The sequence below is a fragment of the Leucoraja erinacea genome, chromosome 9 (genome assembly GCF_028641065.1).
Source record: "Leucoraja erinacea ecotype New England chromosome 9, Leri_hhj_1, whole genome shotgun sequence".
NCBI lineage: Eukaryota > Metazoa > Chordata > Chondrichthyes > Rajiformes > Rajidae > Leucoraja > Leucoraja erinaceus.
Window position 1 is genome coordinate 23,931,001 of NC_073385.1, and position 17,135 is coordinate 23,948,135.

A 17,135-nucleotide genomic window follows, 5' to 3' on the forward strand; every position below is an offset into this window, starting at 1 on the left:
TCGCCACCACACTGAAAAAGATCTTGCCCTCTATGTTAAGAAGGTTTATTTGCCAGAACTGTTCGATGGTGGACAATTTTTTTTATTTTGGGATTATCACTCCCCCCGCTCTTCGCCAGGCTTTGGGGACAACTTGCTTTTCCCACACAACCCTCATGTTCCTCCAGAGAAATTTCAGAATATCCAGGGCATTCTTGTAGACACAATAGGGAACACCATTAGGGCCTGGTGCAGAGGCCGTTCTTGCCTTCCTCACTACTTCTTTTACCTCACTCAGCTTGGGAGGGCTGATGTCAAATTGATGTTGTGGGGGTGGGGTTGTTGGGATGTCAGCGGGGACAAAAATCGGTTCATCTTTTAACTCATCAGCGTAGATGGTTCTGATGTGTCCTTCAATGTCCTTTTTTGATGCTTTCAGGGATCCATCCCTAATAGTCAGAATGAGATTCTAGAAAAGTTTCAATTTTTTGAGAGCCAATTCTCAGCAAAGATAGACCAATTTCACCACAACCTCAAGTGCTCCGGCACAGACTTCAAGTAAGTTCTCAATCAAACCAAACAACAAAACCTCAAAGCAGGGATGTGCATCCGCCTGTGTACTTTGGAGAGTTAAACAACTTACTGTTGGCACCTCAACAAAAGAGCTGAAGAACTACAATGTTGTCTCTACAAAATCCTTCAAATGTATTACCAATTGGTAAGCTAATGCCAGAGTCCTCTCCCAGGTCAACATACCCAGCATCTAGACTCCCAAATCAAACACAATCAATTCTGGTGGATGGACCATATTATCCGTACATCTAATCACAGACCCTGGAATGTGTACTCCGAGCTACAAGACATCAAAAAGATTCCAGGAAGAGCACAAAATACTTCAAATATATTCAAAATCCTCCTTAAAAATAGGTAATATCCTCAGGAATCCAAGCCCTGTGACTAATTAAAATGGAGGAGTATCTAGGAAGGCAGAGGACCTCTTACGTCTCTGCAACAGAGCATGCAGAACCCATCTATCGACAGCACAAAGACTGCACAGCACTCCACATACCGCATCAAGTAAATCCTGTCACTTACGACAAACTAAAATCCCTTCTAAAATTTAACATACACCTCAGAGTCATCAGAACTGAAGAGAAGGATGCAATTTCAATACAGGTACAGCAATGCAGTTTGGTTAATGGAGTGATCAGTTCTATTAGTTCTAGAGCAGCTAGTCTTCAGCACAGGAACACAAATACAGATCGTTTGCTGTGCCAATGTACGCAGTCATGTTTTGATATCACATGGAGTGATTCAAACTGGCTGAAGAATGTCATTTGTGGTTATGGTGGAATCGCAGATGTTGGCTGATAAGGATCATTCACAGCACTTCGCTGAAGGTGCTGATCAACACTGGATTTCACAAACAACGGATACTTGCAGAACATTATACAATTGATAAATCTTACATTTAATTTCTAAGTTTCAATTACAAAAAAAAATCATTATCATTTAAAATATGAAGATCAAGAATAACTCATTACTGATCGGTGAATGCTTCATCTATACAGTGTGTCAAATATTTAGACTAATTACATTTCACATGAGTGAAAAGCTTTATCTTTCACTGCAACATTTAAGTTTGCTTGGAATGCTAAACTTCTTATCATCTAACCTGTGATGAGATCAAGTGTGGACAACATCTCTTGTTTTCCAGTGACGATACATCTTGAGTGCTATGAATTACAAAATGTAAGTTTAACATTTTGGACAGCATTAACTAAACGTGAATAAATGTATCTTAAATCTTTAAGTTTGTCATCTTGCTTGTTTTAATTCTCCAAACCACTCTCACTGACCAATCAGTCTATGGCCTGCTGCACTGTTACAATGAGACACAATGAAAGCTTAAAAAACAGAACCTCATTTTTTGTTTTGGCATGCTACAACCTTCTGGACTCAATATTGAATTCTAAAAATTCAAGTTACTCGATTTCTCTGTTTGTGTCAATCAGTGGCACCGCGGTGGAGTTGCTGCCTTACAGCAAAATGCAGCGCCAGAGACCCGGGTTCGATCCCGACTACGGGTGCTGTCTGTATGGAATTTATACGTTCTCCCCTTGATCTGCGTGGGTTTTCTCAGAGATTTTTGGTTTCCTCCCACACTCCAAAGACATACAGGTTTGTAGATTAATTGGCTTGATAAAAATGTAAAATTGTCCAAGTTGGCGATATGCAGAGTACTGCCATTCCGACTACAAAATTCAGAAGATTCATCCATCTGTTATATCGATTTTATTTCCCCCTTTCTTTTCTTTTTACTCTTTTTTTAACCTCAGTGAATGGCGGACATGCCCAGTCTGAACTGCCAGTACACCTTCCTGCTCTGCATTTTACAACTCCTACATTCTTTGTCCAGGTTCTCACTTTTGAACTGTTCCCATTCACTCATTGACCAGATATTTTTTTTTACATTTTATCTCCGCAATGTGATATCTTGTGCTCAGACACATAATACGAGTTGATTCACTGGTGACCGGATACTCGACTGCACAGTGTACTGTGGTTTATTCAATCATTTACAACCATCCGACCAAAGGTGGCGCTATTACAACGCCTCCCACCTTAATGAAAAAGTTATCGCCTTGTTGATAATTTTGCATATAACATTGTTGACGTTTTCTTCAGAAAGTTTATTCAGTTTATTCTTCTAATAAACTTCACAAATTAAACTTAACCACTGGGTTTCTCCTTCTTTCTGGATATCTTCCCTGACCAAAAGTTTCTGACTGTTTAGAACCACATGGTCTCATTTTTGATCGAGTCAAGTCTTCCTTTTGACCTACATTCATGCATTCCAGTCCATCAGTCAATTTTGTTTGACTGTCAACCACACTTGAACCTCCATTTTCAGGCTGACTCAAACTCTCACTATCTTGTGTACCTTTTTGCACCATTTCTGATTCATCCGTTGGTACCTGTACTTGAGTGGTAACCAAATTATCTGACTCGTCTAATTGAAATGGTTGCAAACCTGTCTGTTCTTGCATCGGCATGACATGGTCAATGTGTACTTTTCTCACCTTCCCACTTCCAAACATCTTGACCAAGTATGTCCGTGGTCTGCACTTTCTCACTACTCTTCCAGGTAACCACTTTATCCACTTGTGATGATGGCTTTTCACCTTTACCTTCTGATTCAATTCAACACTCCTTCCCTTTACTCTACTTCAAGTTTGGCTCAAACAGAAGAAGCCAACAGTGAAAACCTTGTTCTTGGTTTTCTCTTCAAGAACAGTTCAGCTGGCGTTTGACCAGTAGTGGTGTGAGGTGTGTTTCGATACGTAATCAGAAAGTTAGCCAGTTTGTGAGACAGAGACAACTGTCTTTTCTGTGGATTTGGATCCAGCAGTTGTTTGACTAATGTACGCTTCACAATTTGCACTGTGCGTTCTGCTGCTCCATTTGAAGCGGGATGGTATGGATAAACTCTAGTGTGTTTTACACCATTCCCTTTCATGAATTGTGCAAACTCTTGTGAACAGAATTGAGGTCCGTAATCAGACACAATTTCCTCTGGAAATCCATAGGACGCAAACAATCCTCGCAAAATGTCTATCGTTTTGTTCATCAGAAACACCTCAACCCACTTGGAGTGACTATCAATCACAATGAACAATTGTTGTCCATTTAACTCTGCAAAGTCAACGTGTAATCTTTGCCACACCCTAGCTAGCCATTTCCATGGCTGTATCAGTACTGTTGGTGGATTCTTTCCAACTGCTTGACATGTGCTACACTCTTTCACCATTTGTTCTATGTCCTTATCTAGACCAGGCCACCATAGATAGCTTCTAGCTAGATTCTTTGTTAGATGCATTCCCAAATGCTGATCATGAAGATCTCCTGTTTAAGAAAGAACTGCAGGAAAAATCGAAGGTAGACAAAAATGCTGGAGAATCTCAGTGGGTGAGGCAGCATCTATGGAGCAAAGGAATAGGTGACGTCTCGGGTCAAGATCCTTCTTCAGATCTTCATGAAGATCTCCTAGCAATTTTACTCCATATCTTTCAGGGATTACAACTCTCGCTCCCGACATGACACAACCTTAGTCTACTGAGAGTTCATTCCTACGTACAAAGAATGGTTTCAGTTCTGCCTCTGAAACCAGCAATTTGTTTGGTGATCCATTTATAACATACTCCTGCACTCTTGACAAAAGTCTGTCAGTGTGAGTGGCCTTCCAAATGTCCCCTGAAGTGATAGGTAACTCATCTACATGAGAAAAATAAAAGCTCTCTGTTTGGGGTAACCTCCGATTCCAAAGGTAATCTAGACATGGCGTCAGCATTGCTGTGCTCTGCTGCCTTACGATACTGAATATCATACTGGTATGCAGACAATATCAATGCCCATCTTTGCATTCTGGCTGCTGCTAGAATTGGTATGTGTGCTTTCGGATTTAGGATCACTGTCAACGGCTGGTGATCCGTCTCGATTACAAACCTTCTGCCATACAAGTACTCCTAACGCCATAAATCAATGCAAGAGCCTCTCGCTTTATTTGCGCATAATTTCTCTCATTGGTATTGAATGTTCTAGATGCAAATGCAATTGGCCTCTCCTCTCAATTTTCTAGCAATGAGAGATCACAGCACCAACAACGTATGGTGAAGCATCACATGCTAACTTCATTGGCTTATTTACAACATAATAAACAAGCATTGTACTCTCTGCCTACTGAGCTTTACATGACTTGAAAACTTGGTCACATTGACATGTCCACTTCCATGGTACATCTTTTCTCAAGAGCTCGTTCAAGGGATGTAAACAGGTGGACAGATTTGGCACGAACTTCCCATATTAATTAACTAATCCTAAAAAGGATCGGATCTCAGAGATGTTTCTGGGAGTTCTTGATCGCATCAACTTTACCCTTGCTTGTCTATCTTATGACTCAAGTACTCTACCTGAAAGAACTCACACTTCTGTGCCTTCACTCTTACACTGTGTGTTTCAAGGCGTTTGAGTACCACTTCCAACCTTTCATCATGTGTTTGCCTGTCAGGGGCTGAGATGAGGATGTCATCCAAGTAACACACCACACCTTCAATTCCCACTAGAACTTGTGTCATCACCCCTTGAAAAATCCCTTGGGCTGATGATATACCATATGGGAGTCGATTGAACTGAAACAATCCCAAATGCGTGTTGATAGTCAGCTCAGATTTAGATTCATCATCTACACCTAACTGCAAGTAGGCATTTATCAAGTCCATTTTTGTGAAGACCTTTGTGAGGGTGCTAAACAAATCCTCTGCTGTTGGTAGGGTATCTGGTATGCTACCTTCAAGTACCTGGTTTACGGTTACCTTATAATCCCACAAAGTCTAAATCAGGTTTAGGTACAACTACAATGGGTGTTGCCCATTCACTACTTTCTACCTTACTGGTAATGTTCTCAGCTGCAAGTCTTTTCAGTTCTTTCTCAACCATGTCCTTAAATGCATACGGCACAGCCCGTGATTTGCAATGCACTAGTGTCGCTTCCTGCTTCACACGTACTTTCGCCTTGTACCCCTTGATTGGCTCTCCCTGGTCGCTGAGCACCTTCAGATGTTGCTCAATTACATCGTCCGGACACTTGAATTCTTCGGGAATGAGGAATATCTCGTTCCACTTGAGCTTCAAGATCTGCAACCAATTCTACCTAGCAAAGCAGGCTTATCCCCCTTTACAACTACGAGAGGCAACTCCGCCTGCCGTTCCTTATATCTAACTGGTACCTGTACGCATCCTAACACTGGAATCTTCTCTCCAGAGTAACCACATAGCTCGATTTGCTTTGCTTCCAAAGGAATTTGACTCAGCTTCTCCCGATAAACAAATTATGGAATCACGCTCACAGATGCTCCCGTGTCGACTTCCATGCTAACATGAGCTCCATTCAACAGGACTTGCACGGACACATTCTTTGTCTTCCGGTTCGCTAGCTCATTGCTGCAGATGGTGTATATTTCGAGAGGCTCTTCCTCTGCCTGCAGTTCATTCACAGAATGCAGCTTACTTGTTGTTGAAACTTTTTTCTGCTTAGCCTTGCGACAAGCCTTCACTAGATATCCCATCTGGTGACACGAGTAACACTCTGCCTTGAAAAATGGACAAGACTGCTAACAGCGATAGCATGACTTTGCAGCAGTCTTGGTACCCTTCCATGGATAACAATTCTCTGACGTCTTTGTCGACTTATTCGTCTTTGGTTTGCTGGACTGCAGCTTGTTCAACTCTTCCGCTGGTTGTCTAGAAGTTGCCCCAACTTCTCTATAACCCTTTTCTGCCATATTAATTGACAAAGCAGTTCTACAAGCTGTTTCAAAGGTCAGGTCATACACCGTCATCAGCTTACTTCGGATCCGCTCACTTCTCAGTCCACACATGAAACCGTCTCTTAACTCCCGATCTTGGAAATTTCCCAAATTACAATGAATTGATAACCTCTTGAGTGCCACATTAAAATGACTGATGTCCTCCTCTGGAAGTTGGCATCTCATTCTAAATCGATAGCTTTCAACTATTTCTAAGGGCTTAGGGTCATAATGTTCTGTTAACTTCTTAAAAATATCCAAAGGCATGTCCTTTGGTTTGGCTGGAGCTAACAAATTCTTTACCGTATCATAAACATCGGGACCCATTTCAGTGAGGAAAATTGCTCTTTTCCTAGCTTGAGTTGCTTCATTCAAAGTCTTGATACAGCATCAGAAGCTTCTACTTCAGTAATGTTATTCGCAGCAACATCTCTAAACATTCGAACATTTCCCAGCTTTGCTGGAACTCACCCAATCGTCCAATGTACCCGCTGTGCACTGCCATTTTGGATTTTTAACAGTCCCACAGAATTCAAACTTTGTGACCGAATTTTCAGCTTTCTGTGACACCGACAGTTATACAACATTTCTCCGTACCTCTGTATGATTCCTTATCTACATGAACAATTAAAGCTTGGGAATCCGCGATCCCATCCTCGTCGCCATTTTGTGATATCTTGTGCTCAGACACAGAATACGATTTGACTCACTGGTGACATGAACTCGACTTGTACAGTGTACTGTGGTTTATGCAATAATTTACAATCCTCCGACCAAAGGTGGCGCTATTGCACGTAGTCACTACATTTTATATCTTAGCAGAGATGTTTGCCCTCCCCCAGCTTCTCTGTAATTTAACAAACTTATTTTGTCTGCAACTTAACAGGCTTCTTTTTCAGTTCTGATGAAGGGTCTTTAACATTAACCGTAGTTCGGTTTCACATCCCACAGCTGTGGTCTGACTTGCTGAGTATTTCCAGCACTTTTTTTGTGTTAGAATTTCAGCATCAGCCTTAGATCCCATGGGCTGCTATCTTTCTCACCAATCCCCTTGAGGGCCTTACCAAAATCCATGTACATTTCCTCAATGCACTATCCTCTGTGACACACAGTCACCTTCTCAAAAAATCAATCCAATGAGTCAGATGGAGTCTTTCCTTAACATGGAGTAACCCCAATTCACTCCAATTACAGATTAATCTGTCCCTCAGAAATGTTTCTGATAATTTTCATACTATTGATGTTATACTCATCAGCCTGTAATTATATGGCTTGTGCCTGCTGCCCTTTTTGAATATTGTTACCATAGTTGCCACCATTGTCCTGCCATCTAAGCACCACTTCTCAGGCCAGAAAGAATTTGAAACTCTCAGAGCCACGGCAATCTCTTGCGTGTCCCCTGTAGTAGCCTGGAATACTAGATTCTAGAATATTAGAAACCAGGGGCCACAGTTTAAGAATAAGGGGTAGGCCATTTAGAACTGAGATGAGGATAAAACTTTTCACACAAAGAGTTGTGAATTTGTGGAATTCTCTGCCTCAGAAGGCAGCGGAGACCGATTCGCTGGATGCATTCAAAAGAGAGTTAGATAGAGCTCTTAGGGCTAGTGGAATCAAGGGGTATGGGGAGAAGGCAGGAATGGGGTACTGATTTTGGACGATCAGCCATGATCACCTTGAATGGCGATGTTGACTCGAAGGGCCAAATGGCCTACTCCTGCACCTATTGGCTATGTATCTATGGAAGAATAATTTTTGACTTGTAACTTTCACTGAAAGTGCAACTTAGCTTTAAAGTACTTAGTGTAGTTTGAAGATACAGCATGGAAACAGGTCCTATGGTTCACCGAGCCCGCTCCAACAATTATCACCCATACACTAGTTTTATCCTACACCTTAGGGGCAATATGCAGAAGCCAATTAACTTACAAACCTGCACATCTTTGGAATGCAGGAGGAAACCAGAGCACCTGGAGGAAACCTATGCGGTCACAGGGAGAACGTGCAAACTACATATTCCGGATCTCTGGTGCTATAAGGCAGGAACTCTACTGTTGCTCCACTGTACCTTTCTTAATTCTTTAATGGAAAGACATTTTGTTTCTAGGTTTTAACTATAAATATAACTAATACTTGCAAACTGCAATCAAACATCAAGCCATCGTTGTTATATGCAGCAAAAATTCCTGAAACAAATACTGTTTGTTGGCACGAATTCACTGTACCTGTTAAAATCAGTCTGTGTTTCTTGTGTTACTAGATTCCTTTTGGAGAGTTTTTTCTTTTTCACAGGAGTATAATACCTATAATGGGCCAAAGAAGATTCTGCTTCTTTCTTTAAAATGCGTGGTCTGAATCGTTGTTCATTGGTAAAGTGGTGAGCATGTTTGTCCAATACATCACCACTGTATGTTTTCTGTCGTGGATCCTGAAATGTTCTGTAGTAATGCTGATTTGCCAAGCTTGCCGATGAGCTGCAGAAAGTTTTATAATGTTGTTGATAAGATGTTGGGGTTCCGGAGCTCAAGTCTGAGTAGCACGTCGTAAATATTTTCTGAGCAGTTTCCTTATCAAAACTGGGACTGGATGGTAATATTGAGAACTCTTGAGAAGAGACAATGGTTTGGTTGGGAGTTATGCAACCATTTGTTAAGCATCTGGTGCCATCATTATGCTCTAGTATGGAACGATTCTGTGAACAAAAATTGAAAACATATTGAGAATGTGAATATGTTAATTGCAAAGTAGTTCCCAAAGAAACATTCTGATAGAGTCAGAGTCATTAATTGGTACAGTGTGGAAACAGCCCTTCGGCCCAACTTGCCCATACCAGCCAACATGTCCAAGCAATACTAGTCGCACCTGCCGGAGCTTGGTCCATATCCCTCCAAACTTGTTCTATTCATGTACCTGTCTAACAGTTTCTTAAACATTGGGATAGTCCCAGCCTCAACTACCTCCTCTGGCAGCTTGTTCCATACACTTGTTACAGCTTGTTCCTTTGTGTGAAAAGGTTACCCTTCAGATTTGTATTAAATCCTTTCCCCTTTGTAGATTGATGATGCATGTGAACCAATCACACACAAGCCAGCATCACTAACTCCACCCCACTACAACACTTATACTAACACTCGTTCCTAGCACTGCAGTTCGACCAGCTAGGATGCACTGACAACCTGTCGTCCTCAATACTGCTAAGTTTCAAGTGCTCATTAAAGATGTGTTTAAATCACCCACTGTCTCTGGCTCTTGTTTACATGGTGTCAGAAGTGGGATGCGAACCCACGCCTCCAATTGGAGACCCGAATTGGCTCTTGTTTACATCCTTCACCTTGAACCACTGGTCCTCGATTCCCCTACTCTGGGCAAGAGATTCTGTGCATCTACCTGATCCATTCCTCTCATGATTTTATAGATGATGCCTTGCCAACAGTCTGCTTGTTCCTTCCTTCTTTGTTGTTTGATAGTATGCATTAAATGTTCAGTGTTCTTTAGCTTGTTTATCGTGGGGGGTGGGGGTTTTTAAAAATCTTTTACCTCGACGGATTTTTTTCCGTATCGTATCTCCGTCTGCAATAAGGCCTAACATCGAGTAGATGGCGACCTTTGCTGGAGACCGACTTCGGGAGCTCCAACCGCAGGAGCTTGCAGGACATACCATCGCGGAGCTCGCGATCCTTGTCGGGGATCGACTTTGGAGCTCCAACTGCGGGTGCCGTGAACTTTAACATCGTGGAGCTCACAGTCTGTGGTTAGAGACCTACTTCGGGAGCTCCAAGTCGTAGGAGCTTCGACCGCCCCGACGCAGGGGCTTCAACCACCCCGACCCGGGGGCTTTGATCGCCCTGACTTGGGGGCATCCATCGCCCCGATGCGGGAACTTCAATCACCCCGACTGCAGATGGTTCGACTGCCCCGACCGCGGGAGAATAAAGAGGAAGAAGCTTGGACTTTATTGCCTTCCATCACAGTGAGGAATGTGGGGAATCCATTGTTAATGTTAATGTTAATGTTAATTTTCATGTAGTTGCTTTTTTTTGGTATGGTTGTATGGTAAATCGAATTTCACTGTACGTTAATTGGTACATGTGTCAATAAACTGACCTTGAAACTTTGAAACCTTACAATAAAACAAATCTGATATTGGCCTTTCTGGGCAACAATTAGTCCAATGGGGAACAATATGGAGAAAGTCCCTTGCATGCAGTGGAGCATCTTAAGGTAATCTGAACAAAATGGCTGCATAAATGATACCAAATTCATTAAAGGGATAATACTGTTGGATAAAATTGAAAGATGTCTTCACCTGGAGGATTCTCAACTGCTAATTATGAATTAGACCTCCAGCATTAGCAATGAAAAGCAACCAATTTTCCATTTTTAGCCAATAGTCGTTGAAAGCAATGCCATCCATTAGGCACTTACATTACATGGTTACGGAGAGATGACTAAGCATGTGGTTAAAGGGGAGGATGCACAGAAAATTCTACGATCATTTATTCAAAAAAGATATGCATAACATCAAGTTATAGGCAAATGCAACATGGATAGACTCAGGTTTTGGGCCATGTTCCTGTACTTATTCAACAATAGTGATACTTTTATCAGGAATATTCACTGTAAAGACAAAGAACTATAAACCAGCATAAATTTAGTCTTTAGACTAAAAATGATGATCATAGGAGATAAAAGGATGTTGAGCAGAAATATGGTTTGAAAACAAAAAAAGTTCCTTAAGTAGTATGCATAAATCTTAAGCTATACAAGAATCCACTTCCATACTGGAGCTAGTAAGCCCATATTAACAGGCTAAAGTTAACAAGCTAAAGCTGGCAAACCTATGTTAACAAGCAAACCATATAAAGGCAAGTTAAATCATAGGAAATATCTGTGAAGCTAGAGCTAGAGTTTCGGATCTGATCAATGCATTAGAAAGAGAGTTGCATGGACGTTTGGTTCTGGGAAGGACCGTACTGTAGAACTGATCAATCAAGTGGGTCAGCAGGGTTTGACTATAACTGAAGCCGGTATGGGGATACAGAAAGCAATGATGGAGAGCTGCAGGCCTTGCACTTGTCCAAAAGATACAAGGGTCTAGCATCCTCTTTAGATGCGATCAGAGATCTCAGAATTAATATGAAAACTTATGGTACAGGGATGCAGCTAATAAGCTCTCCCTGGAGCAGCATTTATTTCCCCAAGTGCTCAATTTTCCTCCAACATCCCATAAACAAGCTTGTGGGTAGAGACATGGAGACATACAGCATGGAAACAGGCTCTTCAGCCCCACTTGTCCATGCCAAACAAGTTGCCTAATTGAGTTAACCTGCAAGTGCCTCGTCCATATCCCTCAAAACCATTCATATCCATATACCTATCCAAATGTATTTTAAATGGAATTGTACCTGTCTCCATCACTTCCCCTGGCAGCTTGTTTCATATATGCACCATCCTGTGTGTGTGTGTAGGTCACCCCTCATGTTCTTATTAAATCTTTCCCCTCTCACTTTAACTTATGCCCTCCAGTTCTTGATTCTCTGACTTTGTGCATTCACCCAATCTATTCCCTTCACAATTTATACACCTTTATTAGATCACTGCTCAGCCTCCAGTGTTCCAAAGAATGAAGTCCCTGTCTGCCCAATCCTTCACTACAACTCAGGTCCTCGAACCCTGGCAACATCCTTGTAAATCTTCTCTGCACTTCTTTCAGCTTAATGGCAGCTTTCCTGTAGCAGGGTGACCAAAACTGCCTATACTCCAAGTGCGGCCTCAAGAAAGTCTTGTGTAACTGTAACATAACATCCTAACATGTATACTCAATTCCCTATCTACTGATGGCCAGTGTGCTAAAAGCCTTCTTCAACACCCTATCTACCTGTGACACCACTTTCAGGGAACCATGTACTTGTACGCCTAGATCCCTCTGCTCTACAACACTCCCTCAGGCCCTACCATTCACTGTGAAGGTCCTGCCCTGGATCAACTTCCCAAAATACATACTTCACACCTTTCTGAATTAAACCCCATAGCCATTCCTCAGCCCACTTGCCAGCTGATCAAGATCCCACTGTAATTTTTGATAACCATCATCACTGTCTATGATACCCCTATTTTAGTTTTATTCTGCAAACATGTCTTATACATGCTCATCCAAATTGTTGATATACATTTCAAACAGAGCAGTTTAATTAGCCACTGCAAATTGCCCCTAGTCTGTAGGCGAGTGGTAGACCTTAGCGAGATTTGATGGGAATGTGGGGTGAATTGGTTATATGGAAAATTATTGAGGAACAGAATTGCTCTGTGAGCCAGCAGAGATAGTCCAAAATGGCCCTCATGAGTGCCAAGAATGTTTGTCATATGCACTAGGAACAAAACAATAAAATTCTTACTTAATGCAGCTTTTAACACAACACATTGACACAGCAATACAACAGATAAATACAATAAATTATTAATTATACTAGGTAACAACTCCATAATAACCTTCTTTGTTATGAAGAAATGTTCAAAAATTGGAAATAGGTTGAATCCAATATTATAGTGTGTTGAATAAATAGATAAGTCTTGAAACTATATAATGTACGGAGACCATTTTGAAGAGGTGAAATTTGGATACATTAGAAATTGATAAAGACGACAATGGTGAGTAGTAAAATGGGTTATGTTAACCACGAGTAAATCAGGAAATAACCATACCTGATAAACACAAGAAACTGCAGATGCTGGAATCTTGTGCAAATAGACAAAGCGTAGAGAAACTCAGCAGGCCAGCCAACATATGTGGGGGGAAATGAACAAGTGACGCTTTGGGTCATGATCATTTTTCAGACTGACCATTTCCATCCATAGACTTTGGATGTTTGGGTGTAATTTACCCACTTTGTGTCAATTGTATTTAAGACATGTGTGCATTTCAGTCCTGATATAAGATTTTGATCCAAGACACCTACTCCTCTGCCTCCACAGTTGCTGCTTGATTCACTGTGTTCCTCCAACAGCTCGTTTTTGCTTCAAATTCAAACTTCTGCAGGTCTTGAGTCTCCATTAGAATAGGTCAGGGAAAAATAGTAAAAAAATCATACTTTATCCAAAAGCATTCAGCAAAAGAGATGAATTAATGGCATGCATAGAAGTAAATGGTTATGATCAAGTACCTATCATAGAAATGTGGTTACAAAGTGAACAAGGCTGGGAATTAACTATTCCAGATCTTTTGAAGATATAGGCGCCCTAAACGTGGCGACTCTACATACCTTGTGTGTGGTATGCAAAACAAAGAATTTGACTATGACATGTTACATGTGAGAATAAAGAATCAATCTATTAGTCAATAAGCAAAAGTGAAAAGTAGTAGTAGCTGTTAGAAAGAAGGATGAGATAACAGCATTCAAGACAAACGATCTTTACTCAGAAACTCCAGTAGAATTAGTTTGAATGGAAGTAAGAAGCAGTACGAGGCAGAATGCATTGATAGGTGTGGGCTTAAGCTACACTTTGGGCACGGGATGCATTAGGAAATGGGAAAGTTACAACAAAAGTAAATAATCAGGTGGACTTTAATCAACATTTACACTGGGCAAACCAAATTAGCAGTAATATTGAGGGGAATAAAATTATGGAGAGTATTAGCAAAAGTTTTCTAGATCAGTATGCTGAGGAACTAATGAAAGTACATGGATGCTATGGTGCAATTATGCTTGGCCCACGAAGGCCTACTGGATCTCCCGGTTGCTAGCCAATTTAACACCACTTTCCATTCCCATTCTGACCTTTCTGTCCTGGGCCTCCTCCATTGCCAAAGAAAGGCCACACGCAAATTGGAGGAACAGCGCCTCATATTTCGCTTGGGTAGCCTACAATGTTGAATTCTCCAATTTTAGTTAAAGTCTACAAATACCTTCCTCCTCCTCCCCCCCTTTAACCCCCCCCCCCCAACTAAATGTCCATTAAACAGTTACATAGGTGCAACGACGTATCCCTCTTGGCCTCACACCTGTCTCTAGCCAGTAATCTGTGGTTACTTTTATTATATTTAATTGGCAATCTGTCAGTTGTGCAGCCTTTATGGAAGAATAACATGATCTAAAAATATATAAGGAATGACAATGAATTATTTCAATCTAAACTCTTAAATCGAAGCAAACTTGTGACGGTATCAGGCATGAGTATGATTGTGGTTTAATAACATCCATCCGACAGCAGAGTGATCAGAACTGAATACATGTGTGAAGAAGGGTCTCAACCCAAAATGTCACCAATTCCTTCTCTCCAAAGATGCTGCCTGTCCTGCTGAATTACTCCAGCATTTTGTATCTACCTCTGATTTAAATCAGCATCTACAGTTCTTTCCTACAATATTCCAAATGTGGTCTTACCAATGTCTTGTACAACTGTAATGCGATGTTCCAGCTCCAAGCACCATGAACCTGCACCCCTGTGTCTATGTACTCTATATGCACTGGCTGTTTGGAATGCAGAGGGCAATATATGTTCATGAAATTAGATCATTAAATTGTCAAATAAGGATAAAGATAGATTTAATAAATGTAAACAGGATGAATACTAACTATGTCACAAAATATCATATATCTGAATATCTGGTGGTGCTACCAAAGAATAAGGACTCTTGTCCTGGTCTATATGCAGGATGTTGAGAATGACATGGAGGACAAGTGGGGTAGGCTAAAGTGATACCTCTCAATGATCAATACTCATATAGTCATATCGCTATCTGTAAATTGTCAAATGTTATCTTTGCATCAATTGTATAGAAATAATCTTGTTTACCAATCCAGGAGACTCTTGTCAGAGATTATCCCTTCAATGTTTGTACTAATTCAATAAAGAATTGGTATATTTGTTTCTCCAGACTCCAAGTGGAATCTATACAACAATAAGAATCAAGGCACTGATAGGAAAAGGGAAAGTAGAATAACAGTGTAATCCAGTTAAAAGCATAACATACTATACATTTTTTTATGGATATGGAATAAGATAAAAGTTTAGTTGAGATCAATATGGATCCTTTAAGAATGAGAAAGGAGAAATTATATTGGGGTATTATAATAATAATAATAATAATAATAATAATAAAATAAACAAATTTTTTGTATCTTCTGCTTGTAACAGCAGAATATACACAAGACTTTCCAGAAATAGTGGAGGAAAATGGGTGTAGAGTGAATGAGTTGAATGACATTGCCATTTGTTTAAAATAAATATACTGAAGAAAATGATGTAGTTACACTTTCTCACCAATAACTTGCTCACCAGTGCTTAGTTTGGATTTTGTTAGGATTACTCAGGTCCAGACATCAACAGGTCAGCTACCCTTGATATCCTGACAGAATTTGATGTGTGGGTGAATAGCCACCTGCAACAAGACAACCTAATTACATTCCCAATGGTATTATCATCACCATGCCCTCTATCTTCAAATTCTGTGTAGTCACTTGTGACGAGAAAGCGATGTAGCCCATACAAATAAAAAATATCGCCATAAGGACAGGTCAAAGGCTGGATCCTGTACCAAATTATGCAGCTCTTGATACTCCAAATGCATTCCACCAGCTACAAGACACAACAAAGAGTGTGATGAAAAATTCTCCACTTGCCTGGAGGACTGGAATTCCAACAACGGTGAAGAAACTCAACTCACCCTAGGTCAAAACAGCGAATTTGATCGTCACTCTATGAATCATCCAAAGATCAGTCCTTCCACTGCCACCAATGAAAGCACTCATCTAGGCTCATCTTCCAGAACTTCCCTGGCCCACAACTTGTACAACCAAAGATTGGAGGAGGAGCTAAGAATACCAGCATTTGTAAGTTCCTCTAAAAATCATAAACCACCCCAAAGTAGAAGCACATCACTGTTCCTTCATAGTTTCTGGTTCTGAATCCTAAAATTTCCCAATGAAATGGACTGTTGTTGTACCAATACACCATTGCTTGCTACATGCTGGCTTTGCCATCAACACCACACTTTGCAATTGAACTTAGATTAAAAGTAGAATCATCCTACAACACATGTTTGCTCATTGATTTACATTTTGCTGAAAGCAGTGAATTAAACACTGCTATAATTGATCTGATAATCAATTAATAATTTCATATCTACTGACCCGTGGAATTGGTTGTAGAAAGCCTGGAGTCCAAAACAGAGATACAGTGCATCAATGTCAAGATAGGAAATTAGTTTCAGTTGGTTTCCCTTTCAATACACTGGTCAATGATCTCTGTAAAGCGCAATAAAGTGAGTCAGACGTTGTGAACTCAACGACAAGCTTTATTAAACAAAAAAGAATTCCAAAACAATAGCAGTGTTGCAGAGCCCAGAGTAACTTTGTGTCACTGCAGCAGGGCACACCCTCGACTTCCTTTCTAACCCCCGCCCCTCAGTCACGTGCCTCTTACCACATGATGAATGAGCGTTCGATTAACCAGTGGCCTGACCACCAGATGGCACCAAAACTGTGAAAAACAAACTAAGTACACCCAGAGATCAATGAGGCTGATTGACAAAAAAAAGTTTTGGGGATATTGGAATATTCTTGTAAATCCTTGGCTTCAATTCTTGGGAAGAAATCAGGCTAATTGTCAACAAAAAGCTATTCGGAAATTACTGATGTAATTAATATCAATGTGATGAAATGCAACACTTGAGAATTGTCAGATGCATGATAAATGTGAGATATTGAATCTGAGAGATATGTTGCTAGATGGGAGATACAAGTAGAAACCCTTCTTCAGACAGACTGGAGTGTGTTGGGGGGGGGGGGGATG

At 40.8% G+C, this 17,135-nt stretch overlaps 1 protein-coding gene across 4 annotated transcripts in view; it reads right to left on the bottom strand.

Moving 5' to 3' along the window:
* LOC129700133 (spermatogenesis-associated protein 7 homolog) overlaps nucleotides 1–17,135 on the bottom strand; it is a 78,596-nt gene that overhangs the window by 25,853 nt on the left and 35,608 nt on the right. For 2 of the 4 annotated variants that reach the window (XM_055640354.1, XM_055640351.1), the window contains exons 5-6: nucleotides 8,570–9,036; nucleotides 1,655–1,715 (exon numbers count right to left, since the gene is read on the bottom strand). In XM_055640354.1, coding sequence (XP_055496329.1) covers nucleotides 1,655–1,715; nucleotides 8,570–9,036 — 528 coding nt within the window. The remainder of the gene's footprint in view (nucleotides 1–1,654; nucleotides 1,716–8,569; nucleotides 9,037–17,135) is intronic. The other 2 variants (XM_055640353.1, XM_055640352.1) reach the window with 1 other exon arrangement.